We start from the raw sequence: 14,651 nt of genomic DNA, 5'->3' as shown, positions 1-14,651 counted from the left end.
AGAAAACCAGGGGTAGAGTGGTGGGGAGGGAACATTAGGACTAGAGCTCATAAATGTCCACCACACACACATACATATATATGATGGCAAGAATTGATGGCAGATTCCTAGAGGGAAAATCATGACTCTTTTTATTTTATTGCAGTTAATAATGGGACTTGGTACCCAGGGGGCAGAGAAGAAGAGCGCAGCATCTATCGCCTGTTTCTTGGCAGCCAATGGTGCTGACCTGAGCATTCGAAATAAGAAGGGTCAATCGCCACTTGATCTCTGTCCTGATCCGAATCTCTGCAAAGCACTGGCAAAGTGTCATAAGGAAAAAGTCAGGTTTGTATTATTTATTATCATAAAAATTAATATTCTATACAGAAAATATCATGTGGTTTCATAATGGAGGACGTGGCTACTTGAAAATGTCTTCATCTTTGCTCTTCCTGTATATTTGTGTTGACCCTTTCTTTCCTGAAATTTTTCTTCCTTGAAAATTTTTCTGCAGGCAGCATGTCTCTTATTTTATGCCATATTCCCCACATTATTAAGTGCAATGCTCTATACTTAGTAAGTTCCGAGAAACTTTTCTAAACTAGTCCGATCTTCTAGTACTCCCATGTGTTAGAGGGATTTGTAAGAAAAAGTCTTCTAGTAAAATTGCTGTTGTTAATGTTATATGTATTTTAAATTGTATTTATTTTTTATTGTATTATGATTATTTTTTAAAAATAGGTCTCGCTGTGTTGCCCAGGTTGGGCTTAAACTCCTGGGCTCAAGCGATCCTCTTGCTTCATCCTCTCAGTAGCTGGGACTGTATGCATGTGCCACTGTGCCTGGCTCTATATTTAAAATTTAAATAGAATCTTCCTAAGAGAGGCAACTTATACTCCATGAACAGGGTTTATCTCACACAAACTCTGTAATAAATCCAGCACCCTGCTCAGTGCCTGACAGGTGCACTCAGTAAGTATCAGTGGAGAATGGACAGAATGAACAAATGAATGCACCAATTGCTGGTGGAGTTTTCTCTAAAGATGATCATTTCACATTTGTCTGTTTTTCTGAAAGATATGTCAGTGATTTTAATTATTATTTATGACATAACTAATTTCCTTATGAGATTTTATGGATGTACAAAAAGGTACACATCTCATTGCTTTTTAAAATCTGAACAGTGCTGTGCAACTGTTGTTGCCCTTTGTACCTGGTTCTCGTCACTGAAATTTCAGTAGCTGTTCCTTAACCTTTGTGTTCCTTGCCTCTCTTATAATTTATGTGTAGTGATGAAATGTCATCTCTTTGGAATCTTTGCATAGAACTGTGTTATAGAGGAAATTAATATAGTGAGGTATATACATTTCTTTAAGTGTATTCTTAAGGAACATGAAATTCTATTACAAAAAGAGAATGCATCGGCCAGGCGCGGTGGCTCACACCTGTAATCTGAGCACTTTGGGAGGCCGAGGAGGGTGGATTGAGGTCAGGAGTTCAAGACCAGCCTGACTAACATAGTGAGATCCTGTCTCTACTAAAAATACAAAAATTAGCTGGGCACATGCTTGTAATCCCAGCTACTTGGGAGGCTGAGGCAGGAGAATTGCTTGAACCGGGAGGCAGAGGTTGCAGCAGTGAGCTGAGATCACACCACTGTACTCCAGCTTGGGCAATGAGCAAAATTCTGTCTCCAAAAAAAAAAAAAAAAAAAAAAGACTATAAAGATATAAGGCACTATAATTACTGCAGTAATAACTTTTAAACAGTGGAGTCTAAGGTGGACCCTCTTTGTGTATGTGTTGTGTATGTATTCATGAGTTTCTAAAGATTGTGATAGAAACAGGGCATCCCTTTTCTGTAGCTGTAGGTGGTCATATGTATTTCTGTTCCTTGTATCTATGTTTATAGATGCAGTCTATCTTTCTGTAATATAATTTTATGTTCCTTGAGGATACACTTAAAAATGTCAAAACAGCAGCTGAAGTGTTATATTTTCCAAAGTGCCCTATCTGTTGTGGACTCTGATGATGCTGTGTTCCATCTTTAGTAAGGCAACTAACATGGGGGCTAGTGAGGATTTTTGTTTTATTCCTATGCCTTCCTCTGCTGTTTCTATATAGATACAACAGATTCTGAGCAAAATTTTGTTTATGCTAAGTTTTTTTTTTTAATCGCTGTTTTTTATTTCATTGTTAGAAGATTCACCCTTTTCCATTGGGTGAGTGAGTGTTCAGTTTGAAGTTTGAATTGTGTTAGAAGTATCTAAAGATGCAGAGATGTATATAAACACAAAAATTTAATGTTTCACATACAGATGTTAAAGCTTAATTTTTTAATATGACTAGTTTTTATGTATACTAATGATGCTCCAGGTATATTTTTAAACATTTTAATTAGTGAATTTGTAATAAGATAGGCTTGATTTGAAATACTTTCTTTTATTAGTGGTCAAGTGGGTTCTCGGAGTCCTTCTATGATTAGTAATGATTCTGAAACCTTAGAAGAGTGTATGGTGTGCTCAGATATGAAGAGAGATACTCTTTTTGGTCCATGTGGACATATTGCTACCTGTTCTTTATGTTCTCCACGAGTCAAGAAATGCCTCATCTGTAAAGAACAGGTTCAATCCAGGACAAAGGTAAGATATATTTAATATAGTATTTTGTCATCTTATGAAGTTCTTTGAGACTAGAATTAATGATAAATAAGATTAAATGACATCATGCGTCTGTGTAATTTTGCTCTTTCAAACAGTGATTTAAATATAGGAATATATAATTTCTGCATTTATCAGGAGATCAGAATTTCTTAATTTATTGCTGGTTTACAGTCTGGCTTATTAATGTACTGATTTGCTAAGTTAATTATTATTTGAGTTTATTGATAAACCATTTTTACTGTCAAATTTTTTTAGCTCTTAATGTGTTTCCTTCATTATATCTAAAGTATGGTAAAGTTAAAATTATCTGCCATTTTGCTTTCAAAGCTCCCTATAACCTAAGGATACATTTACTTCCACTTTGGATTGTAGTTACTTATATGTTGCACTTTTTTTGGAGTACACAAACTGTTTTGCATTCATGTTTATAAAATAATTCATTTTTTTGGTAGAATGTCACACATTCTAGATTTGATTGTTTTATCGTGGTAGTGTTTAACTTGCTATCTTCTGTGTTTCCTGTAAGCTGGAAGTTAAGTGTAATAGTTTGATCAGGGTCAGCTTAACATTTTTGGCAAGAAAGCTTCACGTTGGTGCCACACACTTTACGTTATGTCCCATCTGGAGGCAAATAAAGTCTTGTCTCCCTGTAATTAGTGATGGCCAAAATCTATATCTACTCTGAACTTTTTTTCTCTCCTGACTCCTTTTGCTTTTTGAGAAGTATAGTTCTTTTCTGAGTTTTATTGTTTTCCATGTAACTTAGTGCTTTAACTGTACCAGATTACTAATTTTGGTTTACTGAAATAACTTATTTTTTAGTTTTTCAATACTCAAATGTGTGTGTGTATTGCATATAAAGTGAAATTTGAGTTTCTTACAAATGTTTCTTTCAAGGTGAATAGTTTAAACCAAAGGGCATGTTGGTTTTGAAGTAAAAACTCCTGGAGTTTATACTCTTTTTCCATTCCCTTCTTTTTATAATCTTTATTTCTGTCTTGCTATTTATTTTTTCTTAAGCTATTCATTAACCATCATTAATAAGAAAGGAGCTGTTAGTAATTATCATAATGAATTAGTTGGCAGGGACTTAAAAGATGTTGCCTTGCCAGTGCTTCTTCTATTTTCAACCTTCTAAACCTGGATGGTTTTTATGATCCAAATTAATGTATCTTTCGTAGAATTTTTGGCACAGGAAAAAGCACAAGGAAGTTGTTTTTGATAGGAATACTGGAGTGCTTATATGTATGTAGCTGCTTGATCAATTCATAAAGCTGAGAAGGGTGAACTAATAGCACTTATTGTGTGCCAGACACTGTGTTGGCATTTCATTTGTATTAAATAGGTGTTAACCCTGCTTAATAAATTAATGTGGATCATTCTACTTAGCATTTATAATTTGCTTTAGGTACCTGTTTACAAAGTAATAGTTTGGGAAAGAATACAAAAGAAGAACAAAAATTTAAGCCATTCTTTTGTTTTTAGATTGATCTGTGTATTCTGCCATTGTGTTTGAAACTTTTTGTTAGATTAAGCCCTATTTCAACAAACCTTTATTGAACATCTGTTTTATAGTCAAGACAAAGATGTATATAATAATTACCTGCTAAAAAGTTGTAATCTGTTGGTAAACTATGACTTATATATAAGTTACTCTGCTATATTGGGTGTTGTAGGTGCTTTAAGAGAGTTAAAAACTGAGTAGTAGTTCAGAGCCTCAGGTTGTCAGAAGCAGAGTCTCAGCTATGAAGTTATTCTTTTTTTTTTTTTTTTTTTTTGAGACGGAGTCTCGCTCTGTCGCCCAGGCTGGAGTGCAGTGGCGCAGTCTTGGCTCACTGCAAGCTCCGCCTCCCAGGTTCACGCCATTCTCCTGCCTCAGCCTCTCCGAGTAGCTGGGACTACAGGCGCCCGCCACCACGCCCGGCTAATTTTTTTGTATTTTTAGTAGAGACGGGGTTTCACTGTGGTCTCGATCTCCTGACCTCGTGATCCGCCCGCCTCAGCCTCCCAAAGTGCTGGGATTACAAGCGTGAGCCACCGCGCCCGGCCTGAAGTTATTCTTATAAAAGCTGCAGCTCAAAGAAATGCACTGACATCTGGTTCTTGAATGCAGGTCTCTTGATTCTTAAGCCGCTGTTCTTTTCACTGTGTTATGATGCATAGACAAAATTAAGAACGATGTCTGCAAGGGATAGTTGATGGAACAGAGAAGGAGAGAGGAAAGAGGAAAGAATATGCTTTCGTTCTTTTTCAGACCTTTTGAATATAGTTATTCTGAGAATTAATAGGCTTGCAATTTGATTTTTAAATTATAAAAGTTTTATAATTTATAATCTTATAAATTTATAATCTATAGAAAAGTAGAAAAACTATTGATATACCCAGCCAACAGATCTGCCAGGTTGGTTGTAGAGCCTTTGACTATGAAGAAATAGTGACCCCAAGTGGTTAAAGGATAATGAACGTCTTCATTGAAGAAAAACAAATTACAGTATTTGGAGGGAGGTATAAACAAGCATGGGATCCTTTTCTGTTAGAGAAATACAAAGAAAGAAATTAATTGAATTAACATGAACTATTTTGGTTGAAGTAGCAAAAATACATTTTAAAAAATGCTAGCAAGGAAAGTGGTAAACAGGCACTCTCTAAACACTGCTGGAGGCTAGGAGGCCAACCCAGCTATATGTACAAACATTACACAATATGCTTTGGTTTAGTAACTCCACTCCTGGAAGTATAACCTGAGGAAATAATTGGAGGAAAAGGTATGGCTACAATTTTTTTTTCTTATAATAGGGGAATAGGTACAGATATGGTTTTTAGATCAGTTTGCTGTATTATTTTAAACTCTTTAGAAACAATTCAGACAAAAAGACAAATGCAATGGAAATCATTTTAAAAACCAACACGTTATGTAGAAAGGAGAAGATAATTATTATGTATTAGGCACTGATTTTATATATTACACATTGAACTACTTTATACATATCTGATTTACTCTTTATCACTCTGTGAAGGATTATTCTTTATTGTTTAAATAAATAATGTTGTATCTCAACAATATTAGGTAATTTGTTGGTGTTGGAGGTAGATTTTGAATCCAGGAATGTCAGTGTCTTGATCAACCATGTCTTACTGCATTCTGCTTTTTCTATACTTAAATAAATTCTATGTACATACTGAGGTGTAAGTTGGGAAGGTCCATAGAGAGAAAGAGAGAGAGCACACATGCATGTATTTGGTTGTTTGGATGATGCTATAGGTGAGTAGTAGTTACCATTTTTGAACAGTAATATTAAGTGACACAAGAGATGGCTAAATGTGACTGTGTGTTAGAAGGGAGAATAGGTGAAAGACAGATGAGTAGCCAAGGGCTATGGGGTGGGGATACAGGAAGCCAGAGCCAAGGTGGTTAATAGTTAAATGTCCAAGCTCAGATTAAGTGGACATGAAGAAGAGGTGAAAGTGAGGGAGATTATGAATAGGCTGTGGAAGTCTTGCTGGAGATCAGGGAGAAAGAATAGCCCAAAGCCGTGGGCTTCAGGCAGCATGGGAATTGACCAAATCCTGGAATAGGGCACTTTAAGGTAGAGTTTCTTAAATGTGGGTAAACAGAAAAATCCCTCTTGGATTTTAGCAATTTGGCTAATCTAGCTAGATTTTTATTAATATTAGAAATCTGTCTTTTAGTCATTCCTTATTTTACTACTTTATTTGTTCGTTGTCTTTTTTAGTTTCCCCTCAAAAGTAGTTTTTGGGGGAAAAAAAATATGGAAGCCTCCAGAGGCTTCCTCAGAGGAAATGGAGTTTTTTCTATTCTATATTTTAGGACAGATAGGGAGATGAAGGTAGAATAGAAATAAGTGCCTGTTAAGCTAGGGTATATAAAGATGTGAAAATGAATAACCAGGAAAGTAGAGGATGGGGGGAAAGTGTATGTTAAATTTCTCTGTGCCTAGAGTGTTTTCTTACAGAGGAAATACATTTGGATATAATTGAACTTGTTAAGAGTTACTAGATTTATCTGTAGATGGTCACTCTGTGCTGTAACCTCTTTTTCTATAGATTGAAGAATGTGTGGTATGCTCTGACAAGAAAGCAGCTGTTCTTTTTCAGCCCTGCGGCCACATGTGTGCTTGTGAGAGTAAGTAGCCTATACAGAATTCCTCAATATTATTATAAAAATAGAAAGCGAAACAAAAATTATGTTTTTGAGGGTTTTTTTGCTTTTGTTTTTGGATAACTCATAAAAAAGTTGACGGGCCTCGAGTACCTTCTATTTCGTTCCCTGTACTAGAATGTCAGCTGTTTCCCTCCATGCGTCTGAGCATTAGGGAAGACTGAATATGCTGTGTTCTACCATCTTGGATTTTGATTTCAGTTGTATTAGCACAAAAGGGTCTCTTTCCACATGTAATAGAAATTTATTTTGAAAAATGAATGTTGAAACATTTAGTCTCGCCTTTGTTCGCATATGAAATTAGCACGTCTTCATTTGTCTTCACCTTAATATTGCCTCTCCTGTGTACTTTCCTCATTGCAGAAGAACCAACAGCATCCATTTCTGGGGCTGTAATTTCTGGCCTTCTGTAAGCTTTTATGTCAAGAGAGCTTTTAGAAATCTTTTCTTTGTGAGGGCAGTATTAAAATTTAAAAGATGTTTTAAAGTTTCTTTTAAACATATTCTCTTGAAGGCCTTTGCTTCTTATGTTGCCCTTGTTCTTTTCAAGTTCATACACTGTTAAGTATTCTCTTCCCTTTGCTTTTCGTCATTTTGTCAATGAAGGATTTTATTTATTTAATTTTTTACTTTTGGCACAGTCTCACTCTGTCACCCAGGCTGGAGTGCAGTGGCACAATCTTGGCTCACTGCAACCTCTGCCTTCCCAATTCAAGCAATTCTCATGTCCTCCGCCTGGGCAACAGACTGAGACTCAGTCTAAAAAAAAAGAAATCCAATAGGCAGCTAGTCAACTAAAGAAAGGGTGAAGGTTTTCTTCTGTAACATTTTGCCTAAAGTGACTGTTTTTGTTTACCAAAGAGTGGTATAATGGCTATTACCCAATACTATCAAAAGGGCACATAGAGAATTCTCTGTCTTAAGTAAAAAGGACTCAGGTTACTTAAGTTTTCGTAGGCCAGAGGTTGGCAGACATTTTTTGTAAAGGGTGAAATAGTAAATATTTTTGGCTTTGTAGGCCACATGGTTTCTGTAGTAACCACTCAGCTCTTTCCCACTGCTCTACTCTGCACTATAGTGCAAAAACAACCATGGAAAATATGTAAATAAATGGGCCTTTGTTCAATAAAACTGGTCTCATAAAAGCAGATGACAGGTCAGATTTGGCCGTCAGGTGTAGTTTGCTGACATCTGTCATTCACCAAAGTGATACCTACATGAGACTTGAAAGATGATTATAATTATTAGTTGTTCACACAGATTCTAGAGCCTTAATATAATATTTCCCCCCAGGAGCTTCCAGAAGTTTTTACATGGCCTTTGCTCCTTTTTTTTTTTTTTTTTTTTTTTAAATTAAAAAAGCTTCAGCTTTAAATTTAGCTTTCTGACTCTGGGCTTGTGCCTTCAACATTTTCACAATGACATTCTGCTCTTTGAAAGGAAAGCATGCTTGATCCTGTCGTGGATACATTTAGCAGTCATGGAGACACCATTGGCCGTGCTGACACTTTTTAAAATTTTAGACAACCTCACAAGAACTTCAGGTCTCACAGCATAAATCCCTTGAAGTCTGCCTGGGCACACGCCACATGCAGACATTGGTGCTTTCCCTACCTTCTTGATATAAAGGTAAACAATACCAGGATTTGGGACAGCCTAGTTTTGTTAGATGCTGTGTTGTAGAAAAGCCTATGATGGTGCGTCAAACACTGGGTCATGCTGAGTGCCTCTAGATAGCATCCCTGGAAGAGGAAAAACGGTTTTTGCTTTAAAATGTATTTAATAACAAGAGCAACAACTAGCTTTTATTGAGCTCTTAACTCTGTGCCAGGCATTTTAATCTCTTTTAGAGTATTTCCTCATCTATTTTCAGAACAATCCTAAGAAGTAAATGGTTTTCTTGATTTTATAGACATACTCTTAAACATTTATTTGCTAACGGAGATGAAACCGAGGTGGAATATATGCCTTTCCCAAGGAGTATACAGTAACATAGTTCGTCCAGTACCCCCATCGCAGTCATGTTAGGTGGTGAAAGTGCCTTGGCAAGCCAAAGGAAGGAGAGATTACATCCCTTTTGGAGGTGCCGAAGAAAGATTAGAAACATTACAGATAGAAACAATACAAATAGAGAAGACAGAAGCAAAGATAGAAACAATACAATAACTGAACTTAACAGTTAATTTTAGATAATTGTGTTTATGTATTATATATTTAGTCAATTAGTCCTTTATGTTTAAGAAAAAAATCTGCCTTCAAATCGAAGACAGATCCCAAACCAGATTTCCACTTAACGTTAGCTCCTACCTACTGCACTTGTATAACCAAGCGTCAGACCCATTTATGTTTAGGCTTTGGCATGAGGTCAGCCTTGGTAACTAACTGTTCTCCATCCATCAGTGTGCGTCGCAAACTATTAGGAGTGGAGGCCCTACTCTGTCCACATCAGTGGTTTTGTGCTTTGTTCAAATCTAATGGTTTGCCATAACCTAGATATTCTGCCATGGTTCCCATTATTTTTCCCATTTTTGAAATGAACAAGACACTTGATATGTAGGCTAAGATATGGAATATATTTTCATAATAAATGTTAATGAGAAAGAATATGTTGAATTGCTGTGTGTTATTTTATAATTGATTAACAAGTTTAGATGTAAGGTAGTATTAACAATCCTAACAACATACAGTTGTGCCTAGATATTTCTTATTGGAATGGGAATGCATTCTTCCGAAATGTTTATAGCCTTTGCAAATCAAATATTAGAAAGATAGTCTTTTATGAAAATTAAATTTTTTTCCTGAACTGCTATATTAAAAAAGTAATCACTAAGCAATTTCCTTGTTACATTGCATCAATTTGATAAGAGAAGGAAATAATTGTTCAGTGTATTTTAGCGAAAAGCCATTTACAATAGAAAATGTTTTTAGAGGGAGGGGTGGAGCCAAGATGGCCGAATAGGAACAGCTCCGGTCTCCAGCTCCCAGCCCCAGCGACACAGAAGACGGATGATTTCTGCATTTCTGCTTGAGGTACCGGTTTCATCTCACTAGGGAGTGCCTAACAGTGGGTGCAGGACAGTCGGTGAAGCACACTGTGCGCGAGCCGAAGCAGGGCGAGGCATTGCCTCACTCGGGAAGCGCAAGGGGTCAGGGAGTTCCCTTTCCTAGTCAAAGAAAGGGGAAACAGACGGCACCTGGAATATCGGGTCAGTCCCACCCCAATACTGCGCTTTTCCAACGGGCCTGGAAAACGGCACACGAGGAGATTGTGTCCCGCACCTGGCTCAGAGGGTCCTGTGCCCACGGAGTCTTGCTGATTGCTAGCACAGCAGTCTGAGATCAAGCTGCAAGGCGGCAGCGAGGCTGGGGGAGGGGCGCCCGCCATTGCCCAGGCTTGCTTAGGTAAACAAAGCAGCCAGGAAGCTCGAACTGGGTGGAGCCCACCACAGCTCAAGGAGGCCTGCCTGCCTCTGTAGGCTCCACCTCTGGGGGCAGGGCACAGACAAACAAAAACTCAGCAAGAACCTCCACAGACTTAAAGGTCCCTGTCTGACTGACAGCTTTGAAGAGAGTAGTGGTTCTCCCAGCACACAGCTGGAGATCTGAGAACGGTCAGACTGCCTCCTAAAGTGGGTCCCTCACCCCTGAGCAGCCTAACTGGGAGGCACCCCCCCAGTAGGGACAGACTGACACCTCATTCAACCGGGTACTCCTCTGAGACAAAACTTTCAGACGAACTATCAGACAGCTGAATTTGTGGTCTCACGAAAATCCGCTGTTCTGCAGCCACCGCTGCTGACACCCAGCCAAACAGGGTCTGGAGTGGACCTCTAGTAAACTCCAACAGACCTGCAGCTGAGGGTCCTGTCTGGTAGAAGGAAAACTAACAAACAGAAAGGACATCCACACCAAAAACCCATCTGTACATCACCATCATCAAAGACAAAAAGTAGATAAAACCACAAAGATGGGGAAAAAACAGAGCAAAAAAACTGGAAACTCTAAAAAACAGAGCACCTCTCCTCCTCCAAAGGAACGCAGTTCCTCACCAGCAACGGAACAAAGCTGGATGGAGGATGACTTTGATGAGTTGAGAGAAGAAGGCTTCAGACGATCAAACTACGCTGAGCTATGAGAGGAAATTCAAAACAATAGCAAAGAAGTTAAAAACTTTGAAAAAATATTAGAAGAATGGATAACTAGAATAACCAATGGAGAGAAGGGCTTAAAGGAGCTGATGGAGCTGAAAGCCAAGTTTCGAGAACTACGCGAAGATTGCAGAAGCCTCAGTAGCAGATGCGATCAATTGGAAGAAAGGGTATCGCTGATGGAAGATGAAATGAATGAAATGAAGAGAGAAGGGAAGTTTAGAGAAAAAAGAATACAAAGAAATGAACAAAGCCTCCAAGAAATTTGGGACTATGTGAAAAGACCAAACCTACGTCTGATTGGTGTACCTGAAAATGATGGGGAGAATGGAACCAAGTTGGAAAACACTCTGCAAGATATTATCCAGGAGAACTTCCCCAATCTAGCAAGGCAGGCCAGCATTCAGATTCAGGAAATACAGAGAACGCCATAAAGATACTCCTCGAGAAGGGCAACTCCAAGACACATAATTGTCAGATTCACCAAAGTTGAAATGAAGGAAAAAATGTTAAGGGCAGCCAGAGAGAAAGGTCGGGTTACCCACAAAGGGAAGCCCATCAGACTAACAGCTGATCTCTCGGCAGAAACTCTACAAGCCAGAAGAGAGTGGGGGCCGATATTCAACATTCTTAAAGAAAAGAATTTTCAACCCAGAATTTGCTATCCCGCCAAACTAAGCTTCATAAGTGAAGGAGAAATAAAATACTTTACAGACAAGCAAACGCTGAGTGATTTTGTCACCACCAGGCCTGCCCTAAAAGAGCTCCTGAAGGAAGCACTAAACATGGAAAGGAACAACCGGTACCAGCCACTGCAAAAACATGCCAAATTTTAAAGACCATCGAGGGTAGGAAGAAACAATAGCAACTAACGAGCAAAATAACCAACTAACATCATAATGACAGGATCAGATTCACACATAACAATATTAACGTTAAATGTAAATGGGCTAAATGCTCCAATCAAAAGACACAGACTGGCAAACTGGATAAGGAGTCGGGACCCATCAGTGTGCTGTATTCAGGAAACCCATCTCACGTGCAGAGACACACATAGACTCAAAATAAAGGGATGGAGGAAGATCTATCAAGCAACTGGAAAACAAAAAAAGGCAGGGGTTGCAATCCTAGTCTCTGATAAAACAGACTTTAAACCAACAAAGATCAAAAGAGACAAAGAAGGCCATTACATAATGGTAAAGGGATCAATTCAACAAGAAGAGCTAACTATCCTAAATATATATGCACCCAACACAGGAGCACCCAGATTCATAAAGCAAGTCCTGAGTGACCTACAAAGGGACTTAAACTCCCACACAATAATAATGGGAGATTTTAACACCCCACTGTCAGCATTAGACAGATCAACGAGACAGAAAGTTAACAAGGATATCCAGGAATTGAACTCAGCTCTACATAAAGTGGACCTAATAGACATCTACAGAACTCTCCACCCGAAGTCAACAGAATATACCTTTTTTTCAGCACCACACCACACCTATTCCAAAATTGACCACATAGTTGGAAGTAAAGCTCTCCTCAGCAAATGTAAAAGAACAGAAATTATAACAAACTGTCTCTCAGACCACAGTGCAATCAAACTAGAACTCAGGATTAAGAAACTCACATAAAACCGCTCAACTACATGGAAACTGAACAACCTGCTCCTGAATGACTATTGGGTACATAATGAAATGAAGGCAGAAATAAAGATGTTCTTTGAAACCAACGAGAACAAAGACACAACATACCAGAATCTCTGGGACACATTCAAAGCAGTGTGTAGAGGGAAATTTATAGCACTAAATGCCCACAAGAGAAAGCAGGAAAGATCCAAAATTGACACCCTAACATCACAATTAAAAGAACTAGAAAAGCAAGAGCAAACACATTCAAAAGCTAGCAGAAGGCTAGAAATAACTAAAATCAGAGCAGAACTGAAGGAAATAGAGACACAAAAAACCCTTCAAAAAATTAATGAATCCAGGAGCTGGTTTTTTGAAAAGATCAACAAAATTGATGGACCGCTAGCAAGACTAATAAAGAAGAAAAGAGGGAAGAATCAAATAGATGCAATAAAAAACGAAAAAGGGAATATCACCACCGATCCCACAGAAATACAATCTACCATCAGAGAATACTACAAACACCTCTATGCAAATAAACTAGAAAATCTAGAAGAAATGGATAAATTCCTCGACAAATACACCCTCCCAAGACTAAACCAGGAAGAAGTTGAATCTCTGAATAGACCAATAACAGGTTCTGAAATTGTGGCAATAATCAATAGCTTACCAACCAAAAAGAGTCCAGGACCTGACGGATTCACAGCTGAATTCTACCAGAGGTACAAGGAGGAACTGGTACCATTCCTTCTGAAACTATTCCAATCGATAGAAAAAGAGGGAATCCTCCCTAACACATTTTATGAAGCCAGCATCGTCCTGATACCAAAACCTGGCAGAGACATAACCAAAAAAGAGAATTTCAGACCAATATCCTTGATGAACATTGATGCAAAAATCCTCAATAAAATACTGGCAAACCGAATCCAGCAGCACATCAAAAAGCTTATCCACCATGATCAAGTGGGCTTCATCCCTGGGATGCAAGGCTGGTTCAACACACGCAAATCAATAAATGTAATCCAGCATATAAACAGAACCAAAGACAAAAACCACATGATTATCTCAATAGATGCAGAAAAGGCCTTTGACAAAATTCAACAACCCTTCATGCTAAAAACTCTCAATAAATTAGGTATTGATGGGACGTATCTCAAAATAATAAGAGCTATCTATGACAAACCCACAGCCAATATCATACTGAATGGGCAAAAACTGGAAGCATTCCCTCTGAAAACTGGCACAAGACAGGGATGCCCTCTCTCACCGCTCCTATTCAACATAGTGCTGGAAGTTCTGGCCAGAGCAATCAGGCAGGAGAAGGAAATAAAGGGTATTCAACTAGGAAAAGAGGAAGTCAAATTGTCCCTGTTTGCAGATGACATGATTGTATATCTAGAAAACCCCATTGTCTCAGCCCAAAATCTCCTTAAGCTGATTAGCAACTTCAGCAAAGTCTCAGGATACAAAATTAATGTACAAAAATCACAAGCATTCTTGTACACCAATAACAGACAAACAGAGAGCCAAATCATGAGTGAACTCCCATTCACAATTGCTTCAAAGAGAATAAAATACCTAGGAATCCAACTTACAAGGGATGTGAAGGACCTCTTCAAGGAGAACTACAAACCACTGCTCAATGAAATAAAAGAGGATACAAACAAATGGAAGAACATTCCATGCTCATGGGTTGGAAGAATCAATATCGTGAAAATGGCCATACTGCCCAAGGTAATTTATAGATTCAATGCCATCCCCATCAAGCTACCAATGACTTTCTTCACAGAATTGGAAAAAACTACTTTAAAGTTCATATGGAACCAAAAAAGAGCCCGCATCGCCAAGTCAATCCTAAGCCAAAAGAACAAAGCTGGAGGCATCACGCTACCTGACTTTAAACTATACTACAAGGCTACAGTAACCAAAACAGCATGGTACTGGTACCACAACAGAAACATAGACCAATGGAACAGAACAGAGCCCTCAGAAATGACGCCACATAGCTACAACTATCTGATCTTTGACAAACCTGACAAAAACAAGAAATGGGG

General features: G+C 38.3%; 1 protein-coding gene and 1 pseudogene across 1 annotated transcript in view; one reads left to right on the top strand and one right to left on the bottom strand.

The window, feature by feature from the left end:
• MIB1 (MIB E3 ubiquitin protein ligase 1) overlaps window positions 1–14,651 on the top strand; it is a 138,655-nt gene that overhangs the window by 113,985 nt on the left and 10,019 nt on the right. The window contains exons 16-18 of the mRNA XM_032152659.2: window positions 146–327; window positions 2,431–2,623; window positions 6,710–6,788. Coding sequence (XP_032008550.1) covers window positions 146–327; window positions 2,431–2,623; window positions 6,710–6,788 — 454 coding nt within the window. The remainder of the gene's footprint in view (window positions 1–145; window positions 328–2,430; window positions 2,624–6,709; window positions 6,789–14,651) is intronic.
• LOC116468419 (large ribosomal subunit protein eL34-like) lies at window positions 8,173–8,542 on the bottom strand (annotated as a pseudogene).

The sequence above is a fragment of the Hylobates moloch genome, unplaced genomic scaffold, assembly GCF_009828535.3.
Source record: "Hylobates moloch isolate HMO894 unplaced genomic scaffold, HMol_V3 SCAFFOLD_5, whole genome shotgun sequence".
NCBI classification, from domain to species: domain Eukaryota; kingdom Metazoa; phylum Chordata; class Mammalia; order Primates; family Hylobatidae; genus Hylobates; species Hylobates moloch.
Note: the sequence above shows the minus strand (reverse complement) of the source record. Positions and strands in the feature narration are given on the sequence as shown.